The sequence below is a fragment of the Elephantulus edwardii genome, unplaced genomic scaffold (assembly GCF_000299155.1).
Source record: "Elephantulus edwardii isolate Elephantulus edwardi_28Jun2011 unplaced genomic scaffold, EleEdw1.0 scaffold00007, whole genome shotgun sequence".
Lineage (NCBI taxonomy): Eukaryota > Metazoa > Chordata > Mammalia > Macroscelidea > Macroscelididae > Elephantulus > Elephantulus edwardii.
In genome coordinates this window covers 37,374,069-37,401,902 of record NW_006399757.1, presented here as the reverse complement: position 1 = coordinate 37,401,902, position 27,834 = coordinate 37,374,069, and the positions used below count along the sequence as shown (strand labels likewise).

The 27,834-nt window shown below is 41.4% G+C and overlaps 1 protein-coding gene across 1 annotated transcript in view; it reads right to left on the bottom strand.

Moving 5' to 3' along the window:
- Positions 1 to 27,834, bottom strand: part of PDE6C (phosphodiesterase 6C, cGMP-specific, cone, alpha prime) — a 55,450-nt gene that overhangs the window by 7,325 nt on the left and 20,291 nt on the right. Inside the window, exons 8-16 of the mRNA XM_006880355.1 lie at positions 26,940 to 26,987; positions 18,577 to 18,726; positions 16,075 to 16,218; positions 13,667 to 13,735; positions 10,846 to 10,992; positions 10,500 to 10,607; positions 8,778 to 8,887; positions 6,928 to 7,015; positions 1,691 to 1,791 (exon numbers count right to left, since the gene is read on the bottom strand). Coding sequence (XP_006880417.1) covers positions 1,691 to 1,791; positions 6,928 to 7,015; positions 8,778 to 8,887; positions 10,500 to 10,607; positions 10,846 to 10,992; positions 13,667 to 13,735; positions 16,075 to 16,218; positions 18,577 to 18,726; positions 26,940 to 26,987 — 965 coding nt within the window. The remainder of the gene's footprint in view (positions 1 to 1,690; positions 1,792 to 6,927; positions 7,016 to 8,777; positions 8,888 to 10,499; positions 10,608 to 10,845; positions 10,993 to 13,666; positions 13,736 to 16,074; positions 16,219 to 18,576; positions 18,727 to 26,939; positions 26,988 to 27,834) is intronic.

Here is a 27,834-nt window from a genome sequence, read left to right as displayed (position 1 = left end):
ACTTGTCAGGTAGTGAAATTCTGTGATGCGACGTGAAGATAAACAAAGCCTGAAGTAACTCCATAACTAGGTCTATACCTTAGGGAAACTCTCATATATGTACCAGGAAATACAGTAGAGAATGATGGCCCCAGAATAAATGCCCATAAGAATAGATAATTTATTATACTCATATAGTTGGATATACAGTTGGGTGTATTGGACCTCTATTACAAATCACCACCACCCGCTGCTGTCTGGTCAGTTCTGAGTCGTATCACTCTTCCATTGGTTTTCCAAGGCTGAAAATCTCAATGGAGAGAAGACTTTCTTCCCATCTCTCTCTCAGAGCAGCTAGTGGGTTTGAACCACTGCCCTCCCTAACATCTAATTCACTATGCCACCAGAGCTGCTGCTTTCTCACAAAGGCTATTTTAAAAATAATTATCTGGGGGGGGAAAAGCAGGTTGTAATTAAATTAAAACTAATACCGTATGTGGTATGGAATAGTACTGGAAAAACGACTATCCATCAACATCAGGGTGCTGTGAGTTGTCACAGGTTGTCAGGGTGACGTGCAGGCAAAACACTTTCATTCTATTACTATTAGACTGTTTGTTTCTCCTGAGGCAAATGTGGAAAATGTTTCCATTTCTCTGCTCTGGCTTATGCATGTTTTGATATCCATTGTCTAATTGTTAGTATCCTGTTTGAAATACTGACCAATTATATTTTAATTAAAAATGAACCAGAGAGGCACAAGTTGACAGTGACCATCAAAGTCATTAAGTATTTTAATCCTCCCTTGTTCTAATACATATTCACCAGGCTACTTTACCAAAATATGTTGGCCAGAAGGTCTCCTTGGTAATTGTTGTTGTTGTTGTTGTTGTTATGTGCCGTCGAGTCGTTTGTGACTCATAGCGACCCTATGTACAACAGCCCTAAACTCTGCTCTATCCTGTGCCAATCGCATTGCCTCTGATACACGCATCCTGATTACCCCAGTCACAGAATCAATCCACCTCATAGAGGGTCTTCCCCTCCTGCACTGTCCCTCTACTCTACCCAGCATGATGTCCCTCTCCAAAGACCTGTCTCTCCTTGCAACATGTCCAAAGTATGTCAGACAAAGCCCCAGAATCTTTGCCTCCAAGGAGTAGCCTGGTTTAACCCTCTCTAGGATGAATCTGTTGATTTTCTTGGCAGTCCATAGGCTAGTGCTCTGTTGTACATAACCTAGAGTTTGTGAGTCCGGTTAAGTGGCATTAGAGTCACTAAGATTGTTCACCTTCCAGACTCTGAGAGGATCAAATTCCTGAGCTGCAAATACTAGATGGGTTTGGGGCCAAAATTTGTCCCCAAGACAAAAGGTCACCATGTGAGGTTTCCTGGCATTATTTCTCTGGGGGGGAAAAAACCCCCACCCAAACCAAACCACAATCCTTGCTTCATATTCTTCAATTCAAAATTCTTTAGGTAATAACTACTTAGTACTAGTTTAAAAGGTTTCCAGATGTCCAGTAAATTGACTATCAAGCATTCAATCAGAGGGCATTCTACTGGTAATCCAAAAGGAAACTGAACGGGGGGTGTTTGGGAGTGTGGGTGTACATGAGAGGCCTTTTAACTTTAATGCTATGGGCGATTTATGAAAGGTAGACCCTCATAAGGTTTTAGGGAGTTCTGCGGTGGGAGATCATATACTTACTTGAAATATAAAGCCAGGTCAGTTGCTATTATTGCAACTTCAAACAAATGAATGACTGTTTCAAACTGGCGTTTATTTAGGTTCTGGAAGATGTTTAAAGTCTGTAAGATGGAAATTCACAATAAAATGCAGTCATTAACTTACCTTTGATTCAGCAACTAATCTTCCAAGCAAAGAATGCTTAACAAAATAATTGAAGACTATTCAATGAAGAATATTCAATGAAGACTATTACCCAAAGAAGAAAAATGAGTTCTAAACCACTTATTTTTTTTTCTACTTTTGTCTCTTAGATTAGTAAACCCATCCATTTTGTTTAAGGAAATTTAGCCTTTAAAAATAGTCTTAGCAAAAGAGCACATATTCCATTTTTAAGGTACCATAGAAACAAACCCTTGGACTTCCTGAAACTGTAAACTATACTGTTGTTGTTGTGTACCGTCATGTTGGAACAGACCCATATCTGACCCTCCAGTGGGTTTTCAGAGGCAGTTAATCACACAGGAAGAGATTGCCCATCCTTCTTCCACGGAGCAGTTTGTGGATTTGAACTGCAAGCCTTTAGGATTGCAACACCTTCTTATCACTTAGCCACCAGAGCTCTACTAGAACTTAAATATATGTAAGAAAAGATTGAATCTTCCCATGTTAGTCTTAAAATATTATCTTACAATTGTATCTTGTAAAGACTTTACTAGATCATTCTTTAAGTAGTTTCCCACTAATACTTTGTTCACATATGGTTATTTTTATGTCTTAGCTTTCTAGAAAAATGATATAAAGCTAGAGGTGATTTTAAAAAAAGGTTTGATAGACTATTTCTAACAGAAAGACTACATGGGCATCTAGGTATGTTGTTTTCAAGTAATGTTGACAGGGAATACAGAAAAATCCCCTGGAGAGAAAGACGAATTAGTCTGTTAAGTAGCAATTTAAAGAAAGAAACCTGATTCCGACTCATAGCAATTCTATCACTCGCTCCCTCACTGGAGGAGATTGCCTGTCTTTCTCCTGAGGAGCAGCCAGTGAATGGAAAACCTCCTGCCTTGAGTTGACAGCACAGCTCCTTATACACAATGTCTTTTACTGAGGCTGTGATCTGTACTGAAGCGTCTGCCACAGTTTCTCCAGAGAGCACTGGATGCCCGATTGGCCTTCACAGCTGACTGGCCTTCAGTTCCCAATTGAAGGCTTGAGCATTACACTACCAGGGCTCCATAGGTGGAGATCACAAAAAGAAGAGTCATCTAAAAGGCACCTAGGTGGCTGTGGGGACCGATGGCCTGTCGGTACACTGTTTCACACTCACTATCTCGTTTTGCAGCAGTTGACATTTATAACAGTGAAAAAAAATTCTACCCTGTGGCTATTTTGCACAGCAATGATGCACAGCTTGCAGCCATGACTGTAGCTTGCAGCCATGAGTGCTGAAGTGCTCGGTGAGCATAATGCTGCTGTGACAGGTGATGCGTCAGCTTGGCCGGGTCATGATTCTCACATATGGCAGTTACATCGTGATGTGATTTGGCCTTTATGTACTCATCTTCTGGTTTTTGCCATCTTGTGTGATCATCTTCCATTTTTGTTAACACTGATTTTTGCATAACAACCTGGTCTTTTGAATCTAACCAGGCTGAGAAATGAGGAGTAGTGTAGGGGGTTAGAATGCAGCAAGGGATGGATGGGAGGGATATGCAGAATGTTTGGGGATGATAGCAGGGTGCTGTAGCTGAATTATGGGGGGATTCTTACAGGTGTATAATATTATAAAAATGCATAAGCCTGTACACGAGCATTATACTAGTTAAGTTTATTAAAAACCAAAATTCTGACTTTCTCAGTATTATTAGCAGGAAGTATCAAACAGAAGAAAAATATCAAACAAGTTATATGATCAAAACATAAAAAATTATGAAATGAGAACTGAAATAAAGAAAGATGAAGGGAATGAAATTTTGCCTGCCTGACATTATTCCAAACATATAAAATGCTGGTTTCTCCAACTAAATTAAAGAATCTTTCTCAGATTATGTTTATTTCCCTCCTTTTATGATCAGATTGTGTTTAGTTCCTACTGATAACAAAAATATATACCCTTTTAGGGGGGGAGAAACCCTCTGGCCTTTTAAATTTACAAAGAAAGGGCAAAAATAAAGGGCAAAAAGAAGAAAGAATGAGAGGCAAAATTAATACCAGATTTTTTTGAAAACTCAACCAAAATTCTGACTTGGTGGGGGGGGGGGGGGGAGGGAATAGCCTAGATGGTATAATCCCATTTTCTTAAAAGTGTTTTTATCTACCCTGCCTATTCATAAGGTATTTGCAGTGAAGTTCATCAAATGTTAGTTAAATAACTATTTCTGGGTGGTAAGATTTGAAGAGTTTTAGGTTTTAAAAAAATAATTGCCCTTGAAAATTGGAAAAATAAAAAAACTTATTGCAATGGGCATGTCTGCTGTTAGGGACCTCTCCAGGGTACTGAAGAGCAATGGTGTCACTCTGGAGACTAAGGTGTGTCTGATACAGGCTATGGTCATTGCAATCACTTGTTATGCATCGGAGAGTTGGACAGTGACTAGGGAGGATAGAAGGAGAATTGATGCCTTTGAGCTGTGGTGCTGGAGAAGAGTATTAAATATACGATGGACTGCCAAGAAAACAAACAGATTCATCCTGGAGAGGGTTAAACCAGGCTGTGTCTTGGAGGCAAGGATTCTGGGGATTTGTCTGACATACTTTGGACATGTTGTAAGGAGGGCCAGGTCCTTGGAAAGGGACATCATGCTTGGGAGGGTGGAGGGACAGCGCAAGAGGGGAAGACCCTCTCTTAGGTGGATTGATTCAGTGACTGGGGTAATCAGGATGGGTGTGTTGGAGATACTGCAAATGGCACAGGATAGAGCAGGGTTTAGGGCTTTTGTACATAGGGTCGCTATGAGTCGCAAGCGACTTGACGGCACATAACAACAACACAACAATGAGGTTAAACATTTTCATATTAGGCTGTTATTTGAATTTTTTAATTTAGTATATAAATGTGTCATTGGGCCATACATTATATTTTATGCCACCTGACTATCATAGCAAGTAATTATTAGAATGTACAGAAAATTCTTGCTCAGCATTGGCCTAATAAGCAAAACAAAAGCTTAACCAATTGGATAAAAATAATAATTTACTTTTATCTTCTAAATGACTTTCAATTCTCTTTCTTTTCTGTTTCTCATAGGATAAAATTATCATCCCTTTTATGATTGAATTCTGCCCTGAGTTCTTGATTTGCACTTCAAAATTATGAAGTAAGATAGACAATGCAAACTCCTAGACCTTAACTCCAGAGAGCCCAGAATCTGTGTTTAACAATCTCTCTGTTCCCTATTAAAAGAATGGACCTAGTGCCATTGATCAGCCTGCCCATGTCTGAGAATGATTTGTCTGAAAGTATACTAGCAGTGGTTCCCCGGTACATGGCAGAATTAGAATCGCCACAGCAGGCTCAGGATAGAAGGTTACAATAAATGCATTGCTGTCAAATTCATTCCGACTCACAGCAACCCTATAGGACAGATCATTATGGAAGCAGATCGCCACATTTTGTCTTGAATAGCAATTGGTGGATTTGAACTGCTGACCTTTCTGGTAGCAGCCCACTGCTTAGCCACTAGAAACTGAGGAGAAACCCCACCCTGCAAAGGGTTTATTCACCTTTACACTTAATGAACTGAAAGACATAAAAGAGACTCTACCAGTGAGTTGGTTCTGACTAATAGCAACCTGTAATGAGAGGAGCTGTCCATCTTTCTCCTGCATCCATCCTAGTAAGTATAATTCTAGACAAGTTCTCCATCCACAACAAAACAATATTGCCCTAAGTCTGATAATGACTCATTTCAATTATTTTTAGTTCGGAACATTCTCAAGAGATTTTAAAAACTATATTTTAGTGGCACGGTTCGAATCCACCGGATGCTCTGCTGAAGAAGGAGGAACAATCTCCTCCTGTACCAGTCAGATCTGATTTGACGGTACATGCACACACACAAATAATAAAATAAAAATAAAAGAAAAACAAACTATATTTTATCCACAAACTTTCCAAGTGTCTATATATCGATATAATTGCCAAAGGGAAGGAGACTACTTAGCCTGTTATGGAGTGTTACCAGTGCATGCTACGTGGAAACCGTAGTTAACTCAAGACCAAGTCCAAAGCCACAGTCCTCTTAAAGATGGCACTGATCCCAGGCTGCTTCTCTCCTCTCCTCTAGCCCGTTCTCACAGGAATGTATTACTGCTCTCAGGAATCTTCCAGGTGCTGCTTGATGCCTCTGAGATGGCAGATATCCAATACTGTCTTTTATTCTGATTCATGATTTCTTCTTGTAATAACTTCACTTTATCAAAGTATGGACCAAGCCTGGATGCTCCAGACTGGAAGAGCTGAGTAAACACTGATTGAGTGAGGTGTCTTTCCCCTTTACATATGTATTGTATTTATACTATGTATATGATGGCAGGAGAATTGATACCTTTGAACTGTGGTGCTGGAGAGGAGCATTGAATATATCATGGACTGCTAGCAGAAAAAACAGGTTTGTACTGGAGAGGGTGAACTGAGGTTGCTCTTTGGAGGCAAGGATTCTGAAGCTCCATGTGACATAACTTGGACATGTTGCAAGAAGGGTCCTTGGAGCGAAACATCATGCTTTGGAAGGGTGGAGGGACAGCGCAAGAGAGGAAGACTCTTGGTGAGATGGATTGATTCAGTGACTGGGGTAATGGAGGTAGGTGTGTCAGAAACAATAAGATTAACACAGGATAGAGCAGGGTTTATGGCTGTTGCACATATGGTCGCGATGAGTTGCAGGCAACTCGTGGGCACATAATAACAATAACAAATATAGTATGTGCCACATGTAGATGGTATGTATCGGATGCACAGAGTCCTGTCACACTCAGCATACGCTTCTCCATTCTCCTATAGACACATGTGACTCTCTATGGTTACACAAAGGTTTAAGTTTTAAACTCAAATTCTTACATTTTTTTAATTCCATAACTTTTTCTCCTCTATTTCAGCTACTTCCAACCTAGTTGTTCAAAACTTGAAAAATAGCAATTTCTACCAACTGACTTCAGTAAGTGTCTATACTGTCAATGCCCTAATTCAAGGTTGACCGATTCCAAGCACCTATGAGGGTTAGACACAGAGCCCACAGTGGTAGGAGCTCCCCTACCTCATCCTGTAGCAGGGTCTTACTGTACTCCAGGTGGTGCCTCTCCAGAATGGAAGAGCCATGGAGCCTTGCCAGTGGAGATGCAGATCTAGAAAGAAAGGTCACGTTAACATGGATGCTTAAGGAGACCCGGGGAGGAGCACACGGATAAGCACTTGACTGCTAGTCGAAAGTTTGGTGGTTTGAAGCCACCAGAGAGGCTTCAGAAGACAGACTTTGATCTACTTCTGAAAGGTCATCACTGGCTCAAAAACCTTCTAGAACACTTTTACTCTGTACTCATGGGATCTTTCTGAGTTAGAATTGACCCAAGAGCAAGAGAGAAACACAGCTTCTGATTACACATAAGTCCATGCATTATTTTATATTTACTGTCACAGGAATTTTTTTTCATCCTTAATATTAACTGTAAAGTGATTTAAAAAATATTTCTTTTAAAGGGTTTGTTTTTCTAAGATTTACAAAATAAGAAAATTTTCCTTACAAAAAAAACTCTTGGGAAAAAATGTAGAACAAATTTAAAATTAAAAATAATACTAACAACCCAGACTTACTGGTTTGATAGAGACTGGTGGTTAGCCCTGAAACTGGGGACCTTAGACACCCTTCAAATCTGGAACAGAATCCCCTTGTTTGAGGGTCACCTTTTAACAAACAGTAAATGGTTGTCTCAGAACAATAAACATAGGAGACCAAAAGGGCAGCATTTGTTCCCAAAACAAAGCTCAAAATGCAAGAAAGTTACACATAAAAAGGAAGCATGGAAATGAGAAACCCAGGGAGGAGGTGGGAAGAATGCTGTTACATTGAGGGTATTGTAAGCAACATCACAAAATGCATCTAAGTTACTCACTAGAAAACTAACTTGCTCTGTAAACTTCAACCTAAGTTATAGTAAAGTGTTAAAAATAATCTAATTTACTGAATGCATAAATGAGTGGGTAGTTTAGAGCAGAAAATGTGTCTCATCACCTCCATCTGAAATCTTTACATTTCCTGGACCTTGTATGGACTATCTGGACTTTGATGTAGAGAATGTGTAGCAGAGCTGCTGAACCCATAAATTATTTGCATAAGAAGTGCTAATTTTTTATGACCAAATTATTTTTTGGTTTGACTTTTTCTGACACTACATATTCCCAGTATAGAAGGCATACACAAATCAAGGGGATAATTTTTAGAGGTATGTATGTATTTATATACTTATATGAGACATGCATGTCCCTAGTGAATTATGGACATAAGATTGGTGGGGTGAGGCATGTTTTTTCAGTCACACAGTCACACAGACCCCTTCCTTCCAGGTTTGGTTTCATTCATTCGTTCATTCACACTCCCCACCCCCCAATTCCTCTTGTCATGCTTGTCCTGTTACAGGTTATTAATTGTTATAAACAGATTGTCCTTTCTTTTACCCATTCCAGTACAGTGCCCATTACCTATCCATTCTTTTCCCACTCTCCCCCTTCCCAAATTTGATCCCATTATTACAATAGTGCGTTTATGCAGTACTTGTCCCTTTGTGACCAAGATACTTCACTCAGCATAACGTCTTCCAGACTCATGCATGATGTATAGCATTTTCTAAAAATATTTTAAAAGAAAAGAACAAGTGCAATGGTGTGTAAGGCAAGGACGCATCTGTAAACAGAAGCAAAAAGAAACAGGAGTCCAAGCACCCAGGAGGAAGCCAGGAGTAGTGGTGAAGGGGCAGAACGTGGTCTGTGGGATTACAAAACTTGGCAGAGGAATGGGTTGGGCTAAAGGAGGGGGAGTACAGTTTTCTTCTCCCTAAGGGTTCTTCAAACACCCAGCAGCCCATGTCAGCACTGAAATATGGATTCACTTACTTCATCTGAAACAGGTTATTGGTGCCTCTGTGGTCAATGTCATGGCAGAAAGCAGCAGCGAGCATGGCAAAGGCTTCTAGATCCGTATAGTATTTCTTCAGTCTTCCTGTCTAAATGTATATACATATTTATGAGATGTTCTTGCATCTTTATTTATAATATAGACATTTCTTAATCTAAGAAGGAGTGCACAACCAGGGTGATTGTTAGAGGCAAGGATCCTTTGGGCATGCAGTTTGGGGGAGGCGGTCCTTAAAAAATGACATCAGACTTAGAAAAATGGAGGGTCAGAGAAAGTGGAGGGTCAGCGAAAGAGAAGACTCTCTCTGAGATGGATTGGACAATGACCGTAACCATGGGCCTAAGCATGTTTGCTATCATTAAGGACGAGACAAGACATGGCAAGGTTCCTATCTGTTATTCATAGGGTTGCTGTAAGTCATGGTAGACTTGAGGGCCTCTAACAACAACAACAACAACAGGGATGCTCTAGTGGCCTAGTGGCAAGGAGCTGCACTGCCAACCCAAAGGCACAGTTCAAACCCATCAGCTGTTCTGTGGAAGAAAGATGGGCAATATCCTCCTGTGTGAATTATTTCTTCTGAAAGCTCACTAGAGGGTCAGCCATGGGTTGGTTGCAACTTGATGGTACATAAAAACAACACTAAGTATATTTATACATTTATTCTCTCTCTCTCGATATATATATTAATATATATATGTATATATCGAGAGAGAGAGAGAGAGAGAGACACTTGGCATGACATTACACAACAACTAACATTATTCTATATTTTCTTGAATTATTACACCTGCACACCAAGCACAGGAGCAAGATTTTCTTCTATTTACTCAGGATAAATGAGTTGGAGCCTACAGGACTAACAATAGCACCAAGTTCTTTCTGGTTTGACACCCTACTCCCACCATTGAGAACTTGCCTTTCAGCCTCTCTGACTCATGAGTCATTTTAACAAGAGTTTCCCATGGTTTCTGTGCATACAGTTACTCTTATGAAGGCATTGATGAGTTCTTTAAGAATCATCCAGGAATTCTGTTAAACTATCAATTCGGATTCAATATCTCTGCTGTGGAAAGGTATTCTCAGCATGACATTGAACTGAAATGAACTGTTTGGAAGGACTCAACAACATATCAAGTCCCACAAAGCCTGCCTGCAACAGAGAAGGGAACCCACTGTGGATTTAGAGCAACTGGCCATGATTTCTTTTAAGTATCACAACTTATCCGGGCAAGTACAAAACCCAGCCAGTGACTGGATTTCTCTTTTAAAAGGGAAGTTCAAGAGTGTCAGAGTGCTAAGCCAGCCAAGTTCCCAGGAACACCAACATCATCAGCTCATCTGCACAGGGGCTATGGTTTGTGGATTGTGGCCAGAACTTCCAAAACAGCTAAAATCTAAAACGATGGCTCAGATCCACTTCATACCATGCTTGCGTGGGGATTTTGCAGCTTTGTCACTTAGTCTGCACCTACCAGTGAAGTTCCCGGGTTATTGGAAAGGTTAAGCCCTTGGCTCTTGACTGGTTATAGGAAAGTTGGTGGTTTGAGGCCATTTAGAGGCACCCCGAACAAAAGGCTTAGAAATATACCTCTGGAAGAGCATCCCTTGAAACCTCTATGAAGCACAGTTCTGCTCTGACCCATGGGATCATGTGAGTTGGAATTAACTGCACGGTAACTGGTTTAACTAGTACGTACCATCAGCAAAGTGAACATGGTCTGGCCCACGTTGAATCCGTGCCGCCAGTTGTGGTAAGTCACAGAGCGGTAACCTTTACTCACCGTGTACATCCATCGGGTAAGAACCTGTTAGCAAATGATAATGCCATTCAGACTTCGGAACAGAATTCTTCAGGTGACAAGAGCTGTGACAATCTTATCTAAATGACATGTCCTTCTTGTTTACAGGGTTTCAGCCGATATGTTCACAAAGTTAATAATCATTTGAAAGCCAAACTGAAGTTACTCTTTGGACCACCCTTGTGTGGAGTAAAGCAAGAATATCATATACATTCTTTTAAACTAAGACAAAATCCCATCTGACCTCTACAGGCACTTTGAATTTCTCTACCACATTTATTTCAAAGAAAAGGCGTAGTCCACATTTTATCAACTCGTGCTCTGTAACCGGAAGGTCACTGAAGCGGAATTCGTACAGCTCTGCTGTCATTGGGTCTGGTAAATTCTCTTTCTGTTGAAAAAAGAATGGGCTGTTTCAGATGACATTCATTCCTCCACCAGCACCCCTCCATGTACACACACTACAAACCAGATTATTTTAAAAAATGACAATAAAAGAATTCCATATACAATTGACTGGGCCCCTGTGTGCCTGGCATTGACCATATCATTTACATATGTCATCTTTACAACCAATCTGCTAAATTATCCCCATTTTACGGATGGGGTAACTGAAATTCTGCTTTACAGAAAGACTCACTAAGTGATAGCATTCAAATTTCAGTCAAATGGAATGGTGACATAGCAGTAAGGAACTGTGCTATCAACATTAAGATATGTGGCTTGAATCCACCAGCGGCTCCGAGGGAGAAGTATGGGCAATCTTCTCACATGTAATTTCCTGCCTCATAAAATCCAGTTAGGGTGTCTGTGGGTCAGTTCTGACTCGATGGCGGTTGTTGTTGTTAAGTGCCATCGAGTTGTAGGTGACTCATAGCGACCCTATGAACAAAAGTCCTTGACCCTTGCGTGATTTTCATCCTCTTTCCAGGTTCATAGGGTTTCTGGAGGCAAGCTATTTACACAAGTGGATGTCACTCCTGCTTACAAGCTTGTTTCATCCAGGGAGCGCCACCAAACACTGTCCACCATGGGTAACCATTATCACATTTGATACATCAGTGTCACAGTGTTCAGCTTCACAGCGACCACAAGTTATCTCTGTATGGCAAATGGACACCTGAGACCCAAGAAAGACCCACTCGCCCTTGTCTATCCTCTAGGCGTGGCCATAGATTTCAGTATTTTACCATTCCAGCATGCCCAAATGCTGGCAAACTCTGGGCCAGAGACCCCCCAATTCATCTAGCAAGTCCTTTTTGTGGCCACCCACTTGAAGCAGAAAGAAAGCCACAAACATCCCCGCATTCCCCACCTGCGTTTCTTCCAGGTTCACAAGGCTGCATCTGCCCAGCTGACCCTGAGACCCAAGAGAGACCCCACTCGATGGTACAAAACTAAAACTACATAGAGACAACAGAAACATGGGTTTGCATATATCTGTTTGGACGGCACGCCTGATTTCTTTAGGGTGTATTCCCAGTGGTGAAACTGCTGGGTCAAATGGTATTTCTATTTCTAACTCTTTGAAAAAGTGTCACACCGCCTTCCATAGGGGTTGCACCATTTTACACTCCCACCAGCGGTGAATAAGGGTTCCAATCTCTATAACCTCACCAAGCATTTGTTGTTTGCTGTCCTATTGAACTTTGCCATTATTACTGGGGTGAAATGGTTGTTTTTAATTGTATCTCTCAGAGAGTTATGGATTTTTAACATTTCCTTATGTGTTTGTTTGCCATCTAAATGTCTTCTTTGGTGAACTGCCCATGTCCTGTACCCATTTTGTGACTAGGTTGTTTACCTTTCTCTTGTTGAGGTGCTAAAGTATTCAATAAATTTCAGCTATGAGTCCTTTATTTGCCATGTCATTATCAAATATTTTTTCCCCAGTCTATGGGTTTCCTTTAAACCCTGTTGGAGAAGTTTTTTATGTGCATGGGGATTTGATTCTTAGGAGGTATTTATTCACTATAGCAAAGAGATTAAAACAACCCAAGTGCCCATCAATAAATGAATGAATAGATGGTATAGTCTCACAATGGAATACTATGCAGCATTGGAAAACAAGGAACTCATAAAACATTATACCACATGGGTGACCCCGGAGGACATTATGCTGCATGAAATATCTCTGTCACAAGAAGATAAATACTACACAACGCCACTGTTATAAAATAGAACTGACATGGGAGTTGGGGGAAAAACTGAGAAAAGAGGGGATAAATAATGAACACTGCATTGGAACAGATGAAGGAAAGAACAATTTAAAAGAAATAAATAATTAGGCCTTATTTGTATGACAACAGTCTAAAATAAAAGGTGCATAACAAAATGGACTGGTGTGGGGTGGGGGGAGTAGGAGGAAATTATGCCACAATGAAAAAAAAATATATTTTTTTTTCTTAAGTGAAGGGGTGGGTAGGGAGAAAAATGTGCAACAATGAATAAATGAAAATCCAACTTTTCTGTAAACTTTTGTTAAAAATCATTATCATCATCATCAAGAAACAATAGAAAAAAAGCTGAGCTCCTCCCACTTCCAGAAGAAAAGCTAAAGATGACAGACATTATCCAAAAAGTCAAACAAATTGTCCTTAAGCTGGTTCTGATGGCAATGCTTCCCCAAGTTTCCAAGGCTGTGAATGGTTATGGGAAGAGAACATTCAGCTTTCTCCTGCAGAGGAGCTAACAGCTTCGAACTGCTGATCTTTCTGCTGGCAAGGCAACACACAACACTGTGGTTATGTCTCCTGTGATGGCCGTGCTATAGTTCAAAGCTACAGAGATAAACCAGGCCATGACATCCCTATTGCCTAAATCTTAAAGTTCCTTATACAGTGATCTGATTTAGATGTGATTCTAAATTACCTCTGTGGATTGAACTATTAGGGCCAAGAGAAAGAAAAGCAGGGAAGTAGTATATCAATTTTGGATATACATTTTCCTTCTTTTTAGCTTTAAAAGACCACATTGAAGAAAAAATTCAAACATTTATTTTAAAAAACTGAAACAGCATCTTAATACACTTCATTTAAAAAGCATCAGAGATGGAAAATACTTACCAAAAGTGTGACAAGTTGTTTCTCATCACAGTCTTCAATTACATCTATATTTAATTTCTCTTTAAGTTTCTAAAATGTGAAAGCAATTTAAGTATTAAATTCCTAAGAAGTGAGAAGATTTTTATTTGATTCCTCTACAATTAAAAGCAATTAAAATGATGCTGTGATGAGTCTTGCGACAAAGATGTATTTTGGTGACAAAGAAGATTTAAAGCATCTGACCATGAAAAGCTTTTATAGAATTGATTCCTCTATCTTTCCAAAATTAACAGAAGCTGTGTTTTTAAAAAGAAGCAGCGTGGGTTGTTTATATGTACGTGCTATGGGCTGAATCATGCCCACCTGAAAGTCCTGAGCCTTGCACCTGTAATACGACCTTGGAAATTGAACATGTCTTCAGGGGAGTTAACAGGTTTTACCTGAGTAAGATGAGTCCTAGTCCTTTCTGAGTGATATTTTAGAAAGGGATAAGAGACAAGATACACACACACACACACACACACACACAGAGAGAGAGAGAGAGAATGCAACGGCTGCCAGCAACCGGAAGAGACAAGTCAGGCTCTTCTCCTGAAGCAGCGTCGTGATACAGTCTACTGCTGCCCAGACACTGGGCTTGTAGTCTCCATATCTGTGAGACAATACATTTGTGTTCTTTAAAAAACTATCCACTTCACAATATTTTGTTGCAATAATTCTGAGCCATTGAAACAAAAAGGAGGAAAGGAGGAAAGAAGCAAAGGCAGGAGGAGGAAGAAGAAGAAGAGTAGCTTATATCTGTTTCTCTATTGTTATTGTTAGGTACCAATGAATCAGTTACGACTCATGTGAACAATGGATTGGAACTTTACCTGGTACTATCTTTATGGACTGCTAGGAAAACAAACAGATTCGTCCTGGAAAGGGTTAAACCGGGTGGCAACTTGGAGGCAAGGATTCCGAGGCTCTGTCTAACATACTTTGGACATGTTGTAAGGAGAGACCGGTCCTTGGAGAAAAACATCATGCTTGGGAGGGTAGAGGGACAGTGCAGGAGGGGAAGGCCCTCTATGAGGTAGATTGATTCAGTGACTGGGATAATCGGGATGGGAGTGTCAGAGACAGTGCGATTGGCACAGGACAGAGCAGAGTTTAGGACTGTTATACATAGGGTCCCTATGAGTCACAAACGACTCGACGGCACATAACAACAACAACAACATCCTTATGATCTAAAAAAAAAACAACACAGACAACAACAACAACAAAAAACCACACCAAAAAATAAAACACCAAAACCAAACTCTCTGTTGAGTCCCTGTGTCGGTCCATGGCATTGAAGGTCTTCCTCTCTTTTGCTGACCCTCGGCTTTCCCCAGTATGAGGTCTTTTTCTAAGCACTGGAGGAGCCACTTGACAACATGCCCAAAGTACATAAAGATGAACCTTTACCTCCTTGGCCCTGAGGAGCTCCTGGGTTGCATTTTCTTGAAGGCAAGTTTGTTTGTTCTTCTGGTAGTCGAGGGGGTAGTCATCACTCTTTGCCAATATTACAATTCAAAAGAAATAATTCCTTTAATCCTCCCAGCCATTTCTCCTCAACATCGCAAACTCTCAAATCAACCTTCTCTTTAACCTCCAAACCAACCCCTGAAACCAACTCAACACAACACAATACACCAAACAACAAAACCACACTGACACACACTGTCTAAAAGTTAGGTAAGGACAAGGAACGGAAGGCGTGGGTGGTATATTTCCCTTTATGTTATGATGATTAAAATGAAGCACTCACTCACTCCCTCATCATCCACGAGGTTGATCTTTTGGCCACATGACTTGATTTGACCAATCAGAAGACTTATGAATGTGATATGAACAAAGACTTGAAATATGCAGCCATGGTTAAGCTTGCTCGCCTGTATTTCTCCATCACTATGAGAGCATTAGTCAGGCCCTGCTGGCTTAAGAAGGCTATGAGACACATAGAACAAATCTAGGTCCAATTTAGAACCTGGAGTCAAGCACAACCTAGATCAATAAAGTCTGATCAACCTACTAGTAAATGAGTCAGGATTAAATGCTTATTTTTTTAACCCCACCGGGGCACATTGATACGTAGCACCATTATAGCAATAGCTTCCTGATACATTTCCCTTCCTAAAAGTTCCCCCACCCCCCCAGGCTTTACTGCCCTGGCTTCTATGGGTTCAAGAGCTTTTACAGCAAAGCAGTTTGGAAGACCAATAAGAATGTGTATATGCTGGGCCCTTAGGCTCTCCCACTGGTCTCTGCCTTCTGTGAAGAGGAGCTGAAGTTCCAAACTAAACCCATTGCTTCCCATCTGTCAGACCCCTGGGTAAACAGGTGAGTTCCAGAAACACTCTTTGGATATGGCCTAATGCTTGCAAGACTGAATGCCCCCTTACCAGTATGGACTCCAGTTCCTCAGGAGTGGCCTTGGTATGGTTCATGAGCATTTCCTGAGCAATGTCTTTTCTGTTTTCTAGTTTATTCATCTTCTCATAGGTGTCAGTATTTAAAAGAGACCATCCAAGAAATTGTGTGAGAGTCTGAAATGGATAAAAGGAGCTTCAGATATTCTAAAATTAGCTGCAAAGTGATTTACCTGCAGGCATCCCTATCAGTCAATCCCTTTTCCATTATCAACAACTCCATTACTTGAAATCTGTTGCCTTTCTATAGGCAACTGCCCCCGAGGGTTTCCAAGGCTGGAAATCTTGTGGAAGCAGACAGCCGCACCTTTCTCTCAAAGAGTGGCTGGAAGGTTCAAACCACCAACCTTTGACTAATGGCTGTGTGTTTAACCACCACATTGCGGTCATTGTTGTTGTTAAGTACCATCAAGTTCGAACTAACAGTTGACACATCAGCGGGTTTTCAGTTGACACATGAGTGGGTTCTCAGAGGTAGCTAATCACATGAGTGGAGATTGTTCATCTTTCTTCTGCAGAGCAGCTGGTGGATTCAAACCCAGTACCTTTGGGTTGGCAGCACAACTCCTTACCATTAACCCCCCAGGGCTCTCTTCACTAGGACTGTATCACTAGGACTCTCTTAACACCTCTAGCATGTTTTAATCCAAGAATAAGCATAGTAATACTCAATCCCAGGCAATAAAACTCACTCAGCCTTTGCTTTTCATAGTGGTCTTCTGATTAGGAGCAAGTGATCAACCCGGAGCTTGTAGGCTCCACATTACAAGCTTGCCCCTCACTCCGGACTCAAATCTACTGAACTGGACTCTTCATACTAACAAGCTCTCCAGGTGGTTCCTGTGCACACTGACGTGTGAAGAGCTGGGAGGAAGGCCTCTTCAGGAGCATCTGTTCTGCCTACTGCTGCAACATGAAATCTCACCCTTGGCCGCTAATGTCTTTAAGAGTTGAACTAAAGTCTCCATGTTAATTCTTCTCAGGTGAAGTGAGTCTTGTCAGTCATTTTGACCTTGGTGTGACTATAGAATCCAAAACAGCTTTAGGAAAGGATGAATCACAAGAGATTTGGGAAGTTGGAAGAGCTAGAAAGACAACCTGGGAGGAGAGGAGAATTGTGAAGACTAACCACAGAGCTAACAGCTTCACCTGCTCACATCCGTTGTGAGTTACATAATTAAGCCTTCTGAAAATCATATACCAGTTTTCAGCCCTGGCTCTCAATGATCTCATGTATCAGAGTAGAATTATGTCCCACAGGATTTCCAATAGTTCCGTTTTTAAAAATAGATTACCAGGCCTGTCTACTAAGGTGTTTCAGTGTAGGATTGAACCTAGAACCTTTGGGTTAGCAGCCGAGCACACTAACCATTTGTGTAACCCAGGGACTTCTCTATAAAGCACACTAAGCCTATCTGAAGTTGTTAGGGGTTTTATTCCCCCCTTCACTAGCTAGTGTTATTACACTAATATGGGATGCAGGATTTGGGTTCATATTTGTTCACCACGGACACACACACTTCATTAGATGTAGCTGTTGTTGTTAGATGCCATGGAGTTGATCATGGCTCACAGTGACTCAGCTAGAAGCTGACCCTATCCTGCACCATTCCCACGGTCTCAGCCATGGTCAAACCCATTGCCAATCCATCTCCTTGAGGGTCTTAATTAAAGGAAAAGAATTATCCATATCTGGGGAATTAAAGCAGGAGCTGGGAATTGGGAAGGAGGGGAGTGAGAGCATGAAGGAGAAAAGACAGCAAGAGGGAGGATGGAGAGTTGGAAAGAGATTGAAATATCTCACAGTTTCTTCGTATTCTCAAAGTTTTTTATTAATTAAGTTGAAGTTTTCCACTTTGGTGAGAAGATTGGACTTTCCAGAAGTCAGAAAACAAAAGTGAGAAGAAGACAATATGCTGATTGCAACTATTTCTTCATTGTGCTTCAAAACTATTCTTCCAACAAAAGTCCAGAATAAGAGCTGCATAATAAAGTGATCTGGGCAGGGGAGGACAGGGACCGATTGTATAACAATGAAAGAACTTTTTCCCCCAAAGAAAAAAGTGATCTAGGGGATTGGGGAGCAGGGAGGAAATGTGTATCAATGAAGGATGGGAAACTCAAGTTCTTTATAAACTTTCATTAAAATCTCAGTTAAAAAAAAGAAGAAAAACAAACAAACCCCTACTCTTCCAGAATACAAAATAATCAAGTGTCTATCTACTCTTGTTTCACGCAGGGAGCTCTAGTGGCCTTGCTCATAAAAGGTGCGCCACTCGCCTGAGGGCAGTGCCTCTGGGCAGTTGAGATCCACCAGCTGATCCGCAGGTGAAGGAAGAGCAATCTCCTCCCTTGAGAGTTAAAGCCTCAGAAACCCACTGGAGGATCAGCGATGAGTTGGCTCTGATTGTACGGCGATGAGTCTGGTGGTTTCGTACATTTCATGTATCACCATTATTTTCGTACTGAACTTACCTCTGTAATGTGTTCATCATATTCGTCAAAAGGTTTTCCATCCTTCCTGTTGTAAAATGTAGCCACTCCCACAATATCTTCTTTCTTGTTGACAATAGGTAAGGACAGGACATTTTTAATGACCCAACCAGTTTCATCCACAGGTCCTTTCTGCAAGTAATTATATCACTTAGGTTGGTATTCTTTTTAAAAAACCTTATACATTCCAAAGTTACAGCATTAACTTATAACTACACAGAGAGTTCCTGCTTAGCAGTTACCCATTTTTTTCTCCAGTGATAACATTTTATGTAATATAGTACAGTATTCAAACCACATTAGACAGCTAAGATTAAAAAAATTAACAAAAACGTTTTGAAACAACAAATGTTGGTAAAGCTGTGAGGGAGTTGGATTCCTTTTCATTGCTGGTGGGAATGTAAAATGGCACAGCCTTTGTGGAAAAGAGCACGGTGGTTCCTCAAAAGAACTAACAATAGAGCTGTAATATGATGCAGAAATTCCATTCCTTGCTATAGACCCAAAAGTCTTAACAGCAAAGACTCAGAGAACTGTAGGCCAGTGTTCACTGCAACACTATACACAGTAACTATAAAGTGAAAACAATCTAAATGTCCATCAAGAAAAGAATGAATGAACCAGAAATGGATGATCAAGAAAAGAATGGATGCAGTCTGTACACACATTGAAATATGACTCAGCTAGGAAAAGAAATAAATGGTCTTGATGCATGCTATAAAATGACTGGAACATGAAGAAATTATGCTGAATAAAGTATAGTCAGTTCCAGAAAGAAACATATTTTATAACCTCATTTATATAAAAAAGAGAAGAAAAAGGCAAGAGTGTAGAGACCAAATGATTACCAGAGATGGGAAGGAGAGAGGGAAAAGGCAAGTGATGGTGATTAAGAAATCACATAGATTAAAGGGGTGGTGCACAACCAGTTAACACGGTTACTGTCAGTAACACACCTGTATAAAGCTGACCTGGTAGAAGTTGTGTGATAGACATGTTTACAACAACAACAAAACAAAAAAAGAGCACTGCTGGGGCCACTTACGTCCAATCAAAGATCTAACAGGATTCCATTCTTTTGGTGGTAGTTGGGGATCATGGTTTCATGGGACATAGCAGTTAACTGGCCTAATAATCTGTTTAGCACTTGTATTCTACCTCTGAGTTTATTTCATAGCACCTGGGGTCTTGAAAGCTTGCAGGTAGCTGTTCAAAGTGCAACAATCAATTTCTATTTGTCAAAAACAACATAAGAAGAAGGAAAATAAGGAATAGGAAGAGGATATGAAATGTGTCGCTAATTGCCTCCTTTGCCACGACACCAGAAGTGGATGGTGCCCAACTGCTATTATTATAAAGCATTTTAATCAAAGAGTCTATGGCAGAATTCTTGCACAAAGTGGGGAAATACAGAACAGAATTTCAAATTTGAAGGAATTCCAGACTTTCTGAAGCCAAGGAGGTGGATAAATCCCTGAAACTATTGCCCTAACATGATTTTTAAAGTCATGCAATATTATTCAAAGTGGGTGACCCTGGAGGACATTATGCTGAGTGAAATATCTCAGTCACAAGGGGACAAATACTGCATGGTGCCACTGTTGTAGAATGGGTCTGACATCAGGGTGGGGGTATGACAGAAAAAAAACTGGATAAATTACGTATATTGAAACAGATGAGGGAAAGAACAGATTAGAAGTGATATATGATTGAGTATTATGGTTAGCACAGGAATCCAGAATTAAGGTTGCATAGAGAAGTGTACTCGGGGTGGGGAGTGGGGGGAAGGGACGTGGGAATTGTATACTAATGAAGGAACTTTTTTTCTTTTTTATTTTTTTTTCTCTCTTCGGAGGGGGAAGCGAGCTGGTGGGGAGGAGTGGACAGGGAGAAAATGGAGGCAATGAATGAATGGAAATCCAAAGCCTCTGTAAAAAAAAAACACAAACATACATACATAATAAAAAAGACAAAAAAAAGGAAAAAAGTTTGAATTAAAAATATCTCCTGCAGTTTTTGGATGGTTGGTTTGTTCTTTAGGTTAAGCTATTTCATTTTTAAAAAATATTTATTTTATATTGGTTTGGGAACAAAGTTCATATACATTGTATTTCACATTATTCTTCATCCACATTGCACTTTATTTAATCACCCCAATTCATTATTAATCAATTGCTTGTCATACATCTGAGAGTGGGACAGTAACTAGGGATGACAAAAGAAGAACTGATTCCTTTGAGTTGTGGTTTGGAGAAGAGTATGAAACATACCATGGACTGTCAAGAGAACAAACAGGTCTGCCCTGGAGAAAGAGAAACAAAGGTGCTCCTTGGAAGCAAGGACTGTGGACATATGCTCTTTGTAAATCTCCTATAAGTAGTTATCCATATAGGGTCTAAGTTTAATAGCAAATTGAGAGACTAGATAAAAAGACTAGACCTTAAAGAACATTGAGTTTATGTTAATGAGTGAGCAACAATCCAGAAAAGGAGGGTGAGAATGGTCGCACAACTGGAAGAATGTTGTCAATGTCACTGAACTGTACATGTATAAATGGTTGAATTAGTGTGCATTTTGCTACACATATTTATAATGACAGAAGCTCTGGTGGTTTAAAGCTTTGTGCTGCCAATCCAAAGACAGGTGGTTCCAATTTCTCCCTGCCCTGAGGGAGAAAGATAGGCAATCTCCTCCTGTGTGATTTACAGCTTCTGAAAACCCACTGGAGGGGCGGCTAAGAGTCATTTCTTACTTGACAGCACAAAACAACAACATTCTCAATGACGACAAAACCATTTTTAAAAATTACAACTAGGATATTGACATTGGTATAATCTACAGAGTTTAGTAAGATTTTATCAGTTTTACATGTTCTTGGGAAATCAAACGATATATTGCATCAGACAAGCCTGCAAAAGATCCTTTAAAGGTTTAAAAAGCAAAACTATTGACAATTTCCTCCTGTACCAGTCAGAACTGATTTGACGGTACACACGCACAAAAATAATAAAATAAAAATACCAAAAAAAAAAGCAAAACTATCACTTTGATGACCAACGTGCCCCTGACAAAATTGTGATCTTTTCAATTGCCTTATATGCATATGAAACCTGGCCAAAGAAAAAGGAAGACAGAAGAATCCATGCATTCAAATTGGAATGTTTGCAAAGCACATTGAAGAGACTGTGGACTGCCAGCAACCCATTGCCATGGAGATGATTCTGACTCATAACGACCCTATAGAGATTGCCAGAGGAAGGAACTGATCTGAGAAAAAATACAACTACATCACTCCTTAGAAACAGAGATGGTGAGCTGTCAGGGGGCATCAACCACTAGATAAAGAAAGACATCAAATAAGGGATGTCTCTCCCTTGAAAACAAGGGAAGCCCTTAATGAGACTGACTGACATGGAAGCCAAGACAATGGAGCAGATTCTGGGGGGCAGAGAGAAAAGTGCAATATGTCAATGATCATGAAGATTTTGCTGGGCCCAGCTGTTTGTTACAGATAAGATCATGTGAGTTGGAGGTAACAACAACAGCCTATGCTTATGACTAGAAAGCATTTGAATTTCTAGAAAAATGTATCATGTATGTAAAGTGTGTGCAGCCACCACTAGAATAAAAATACACAATTATTTTATCACACAAGGTTCCTTCATTGTACCTCTCTATAACCACCACCGCTACTTGGGTTGCTCTTACTTGAATTGAAGAAAGCACTCTTTTGGCTCCTAAGATGTACAGCTCTCACTCTGTCAGCAGATCATAGCTAGGACCCTACAACCATATTGCTGCAGCCTATCCAACCACGTGTGCTTGAACCAAGAATGTAAGCTCTGGCAGTCAGAACTTCTCTTTATTCCCCTAGTTGGAGGGGTGAGGACTGCTCCCTGTAATTCTTATCTTTGTGTTAACTCAGTGTCCCCTGCCAAGGCCATCACTAAGAGGATTCTGGAGACTGACCACCCACCCCCCAACATTGTCAGAAGGAGTGACACCAACATCTCCCCAGGGTCTGTGAAAGTGGTGGCTGCAGGTAGACTGGAACTCTAGGAAGAGTGATCGTCAAGGCAATGTAGTCAGTAGGCTTGGAGTCACCTGCCACTCAGTGCAGAGCAAGGGTGCAGGCAGGTATGTGGTTCCACCATGGAGCAGGGAAGAGGGTCTCTGCCTTGGCCAACAGTAGAATGGAGAAGCCAAGGGGAGCCTAAGGGAGGGGGGATGGGAGGGATGAGGCCTCTTAACACAGCCCTTGACCCTGTGTGGGAGCAGGGTCAGGCTGGAGGTTCTATCCATTGGGTACAGAGTACTCACCAGCTAGCCTGCCTACACAAGGGTGGGATATGTGGTACCGTGATTTTCCGCATTGAGTGACACCAGTCCTGTGACACCACTGTTCCATATATTTCCTGTCTCCCAGCACTTCCCGAACTGTTTTCTGGCACTACATTTTCTGTGGAAAGAAAGGCTGTGGTTTCTGTTTTCCTGATGGATCCACTCTGACAGCCTGTGTGCGATGGTGCGTACACCAGCAAACATAGGACAAAACCCTGATTTCTCTGAGGGAATGAGGCTGGGGGCTGGAGATGCAAAGAGTGAATAAATCGCAGGCCCTAATCTCATGATGTTTAAGGTTTTAACTGGGGGATGCAGACACAAAAGGTTCAGAGTGTTCCTCAAAATGTGGCCTGAGCACCACCTGCAATAATGCAACAGATTTTTTGAGCTTGTTTTATAATAATCTGTGGGCAGTAGGGGAGGAATGTACATCTTAAATAAGTTCTCCAGGTGATTCTAATGCCCTATGACGTCTGGGAACCAGGGAGCAGCATCTGCAGAGCGTGTAGCTAAGACATAATTAGCCACTTGACAGACCACAGTGTTTGGTCTGGCCTTCTGCCTCTCCCAGATGGTTCAGTCATCTTTAGAAGCCCAGGTTGCCTCACCTTCTCCAGGAAGCCTTCAACTCATATGAATGTTTTCCCCCAGAATTCCAGCAGCACTTACTACCCAGACCACACAAGTTAGATTTAGATGTTTCTAAATGTCTCAGAATATTTTGTACCTGAAGGTTACTTTCTAAACTTAATAAAGAAGTTTCAAATTCCACGTAACTTCTGAGATAGGGCTGGGCATATTATACCAACTCAGAGATATTGGGTTGATTCTAATTCATAGCAACCCTTTTGGACAGAGTTGGACCACCTCATGGTTCCAAGGCTTATGACTAGGACATCTTTCTCCCACTGAATGGCTGGTAGACTTTAATAGCTGACCTTCTGGATAACAACCAAAAGTAGCTTTTTACAGTGTTTCCAGCACCCTTTGGACACACAACAGATGTTCCACAAACAAGGATCTGTTAATTGAAAGTCTAGTCCTTATGCTTAGAATGAAAAGCAGAAAAACAAAATCTCAGTGGTATTGTTCATTACATGGTGTGCTATTAACTAAAAAGTCAGCAGTTCAAATCCACCAGCTGTTACTCAGGAGAAAGAGAGGCAGTCTTGTCTAATACTGTCTCTATAATAAAAATATAAAGACTCAGAAAGCTGATAGAAGTTTCCTATGGGTTGGGATAAATTCAGCTACAGTGGAGATGGTTAAGCAGGGTCCCTGGCTGGTGCAAACAACATCCTTGATTACTAACCCATCCAGAAGTACTGTGACCCTCTTTTGAAAAATCAGCCATAGAGGATTCTATGGATCATGGCTTTACCCTGACACAATGGAGAACCCTTGGCAACTGGTTTCTGTTAAGGGTCAAAGGTTAGGAAAAGATAAGTGCACACTATTGTTGCTATAACATTTAGTTAATTCTAAACACAATAGCATTAGGTGCAACAGATCAACACGACCTTGCCTGATCCTGAAGCCTCCTCACCACCTCCTCTGTGTTTCAGCCTCTTGTTAGTCACTATGTCAATTTATTTCATTAAGGGTTTTTCTCCTCGTTTGCTGCTCTCTACTTCCAATCATGATGTCCTCCAGGGTTGGTACCTCCAGATAGCACGCCTGAAGTATGTGAGGTGATGTTTATTCTTCTTTTTAAGGAGCACACTGCCCATTCAGGGCACATTGGTTTTGTTGTTGTTGTATGCTGTCAAGTCAGAATTGACTCATAGCTCACCCTCCAGCAGCTCAGAGAAAATAAATCTCACAGGAGGAGATTGCCCATCTTTCTCCCATAGAGCGTTTGGTGAATTTGAACCCTGATCTTTGTGATTGCAACGTGGTTTCTTACCACTAGGCCTCCAGAGCTCCTTCATGCAGTGCATAGTGGTTCTCAAAGGCATTTAGTAGAAGGCTTGGTCATCACTGGAAATACTTGAAAACAGTTATGTATTTAATACCATCAAATAGACTAGAGACAGAAGCAACAGCAGACACTAGATTATAATACACCTGTGCCGAAGGGAAAAGTATGCATGTAAAGTTTAGCAGGCTTCAAAATCAGCTTTCCTGATTACTCAGTTCTTCTGAAAGTTCTCACTTGCTATCTGTTTATATATTTTGCCATTAGCTAGAGCCTGTTGTAAGGTGAATTATAAGTGTTTATGAGTTAAAAATTAAAACAGAGAAAATCTCTACCTTTTTTGTTTTCATATGAATTCTCCCCCCCCCCATTGATGTTAAAAGAAAACTGACCTCTAGATTAACTTCAAGTGATGCTCTAATGGATAGATTAATGCCCTTCAAAGACATCCTCATCCTAATTCCTGGGACCTGTGAACATCTTTCTTTATACAGCGAAGGAGAATCAAAGCAGTAGATGGAATTAAAGTTGCTAATTAGTTAACCTTAAGTTAGATACTGGATCATCCAGGAGGTTCAAAGTTATTACAATAGTCCTTACAGGCAGAAAAGACAGAGTCAGAACCAGAGAAAGAGAGAAACAACACAGAAGCAAGATCAGAGGAAGGAGGGGTTTTGCTTTGAAAATGAAGAGGTCAGGAGTCAGAGAATGTGGGAGGCTTCTGGAACCTCGAAAAGAAAGGGACATGGCATGGATTCTTGTCTATAGTTTTTGGAGAGGAACGTGGCTCTCCTGAAACCTTGACATTATCCCAGAGATACTTACTGGTTTTGGTAGATCTGAGAGAAAATTTCTGACACAGAAATTAGGAGACAATAAATATGTTGTGGTAAGACTCCAAACTTGCAGCCATTACTGGAGCAATAGGAAACTAATACAAGCACCATGTTCCCAAGAAATGTGGTTGAGAACTGTATTATTTGCACGTTTGATCCCTTCAACAGTAGCTTATTCTGGCTTATTGGCTTCTCCATTAAACTCAACAGGTGAAAAAAGTTGTGAGACCCAAGGTGGGGATGAACAGGTGGAGAGACAGAAGGTAGGGCCCAGAACAAGAGGGTGAGCTGGAGAGAAAGCCATTTCACCTGTAACTTGATGGAATGACACGCAGGACCATGTCTGTGAAGCGCTGGGGGAAGAGAGTGCAACCGTGATGCAGGGTGAGAAGAAATGGAAGGCAGGACTGCGGGGTGGAAGCGGTACAGTTCTGAAGCGTTCACAGCTCCACTTGGGAGGGTCAACAGCTTGCTCAGAGGTGGTCAGTCTCATGGGAGGACACCTACGAGGGTCAAAGTTGACTTCAGAGGCGGCGGGGAGTCTTCAGGTATGGAATTGCCTCAGGGTCCCTGCTGTGTCTTGGGAGCAGGGCTTCAGAGTGGGTTTCAGAGCATTGCAATCCCTGGACAGATGTCCTTCTCATGGATGAAGATCTGAGAAGGGCATTGGCATGAACAGTGAACACACTGATGCTTCCTGGACAGCTGAGAAACCTCTACAAACTGGACATTTATCCCACAGTCGAGATACCCTGAGGCCTTTGACCTCTTCTCTGTTGACAGGGTAGCTCTAATGAAAGTGGGATACCCCTAACCTAACCTAGGAGAGCAGTCTGGGCTTCTGGGCTAGCTCCATTCTCATTTTAAACAACAGCGGCTTCAGGAGAGGATCCTTGATGGATTTAGCCACTAGAGAGAGATCCCAAAACTCCAGTAAGATTTTCCCCTTGAAAACAGGATAGTTAGAGTAAGCTATAGGGAACTTTTGCTGAGAAAACCACCAAAAGGGCTGACTTCAGGATACAGGATGCACCCAAGGAGCACTCACTGTTTTAGCCACTAGATGATCAGCGACAGAAGAGAATTGAGAAGTGGTGCCCATGCCAGAGTGACAAACGCCGTATCTCCCTCTATCTTCTCCCCCCTCCTTTCCTCATTCCACAGCTTCTCCCTTCCCTGAAGAATCTGCCACATGGTGGCTGCTGGTCCAGCTGGTAAGAGTGGGTCCTGAGCACGTTCATAGTTACCTGAAATGTGAAGTATTCATCCTCGGGAGCATTCATCATGTTACAGATCTGCAAAGCAAGAGGAGACAGAAGTCCTTCAGAAGCAACTCGTGCAGGAGCCAGTAAACCCACCAACAGGCGAAGGGAGAACCCCAGAGAGGTTCTCTCATGTCTACTGACTGCTCACTGGAAAATTCTTCATCCTAAACCTTAGTTAGCAGGGTTTGCTGACCACTCATTGACATTCATGCCTCTTCTGCTCATTGGGTCATTTGGGTACCATTTAGCAGAAACAGCACTGTAATCCCAACGGTGTGCCGTTAGAATCCACGGCTCCTCCATGAGAGAACAATGGGCCATCTCCCCTTGCACAATTTACTGCCTCTGAAAACCCACTGGAGGCTCAGTTACTGGTCCATTCTGACTCAATGGTACACAACAACGACTCTTCCCTACTCTCCCAGCCTCCGAGGGTTCCCCTTCCAAAGTCAAAGCAGTTAGCTATCCAGACCAAGGAAGGGAGCAGGCTGAATAGAAAGACAACTTTGCTGGAACCCCCTAGACCGTGGCCTTCAAGTTTGGAACGGAATTCACCCTTGTAGCTCAACTTGCAGTCAAACTACAGACTGACCTATACAGAGAACAATGACACCCAGGGAGGCACGTACACCTTCAAACAACAACAATATGAAGTCTGAAGGGGCAACACTTGCCCACAGATAAAGCTCAGCAGGCAAGATGAGACAGGAAAGAAGGATCAAGTAAACACAAGGAGGAAGGAGAAGAGTGCTGAAGCATTGTGTGGACTGCAGTCAACAGTGTGAAATAAAATGTGCGTGAATTATTGAATGGAAAGTATTTGTTCCCGTAAACTTTCAACAACACCAGAGGGAGAGGGAGAGGGAGAGGAGGAGGG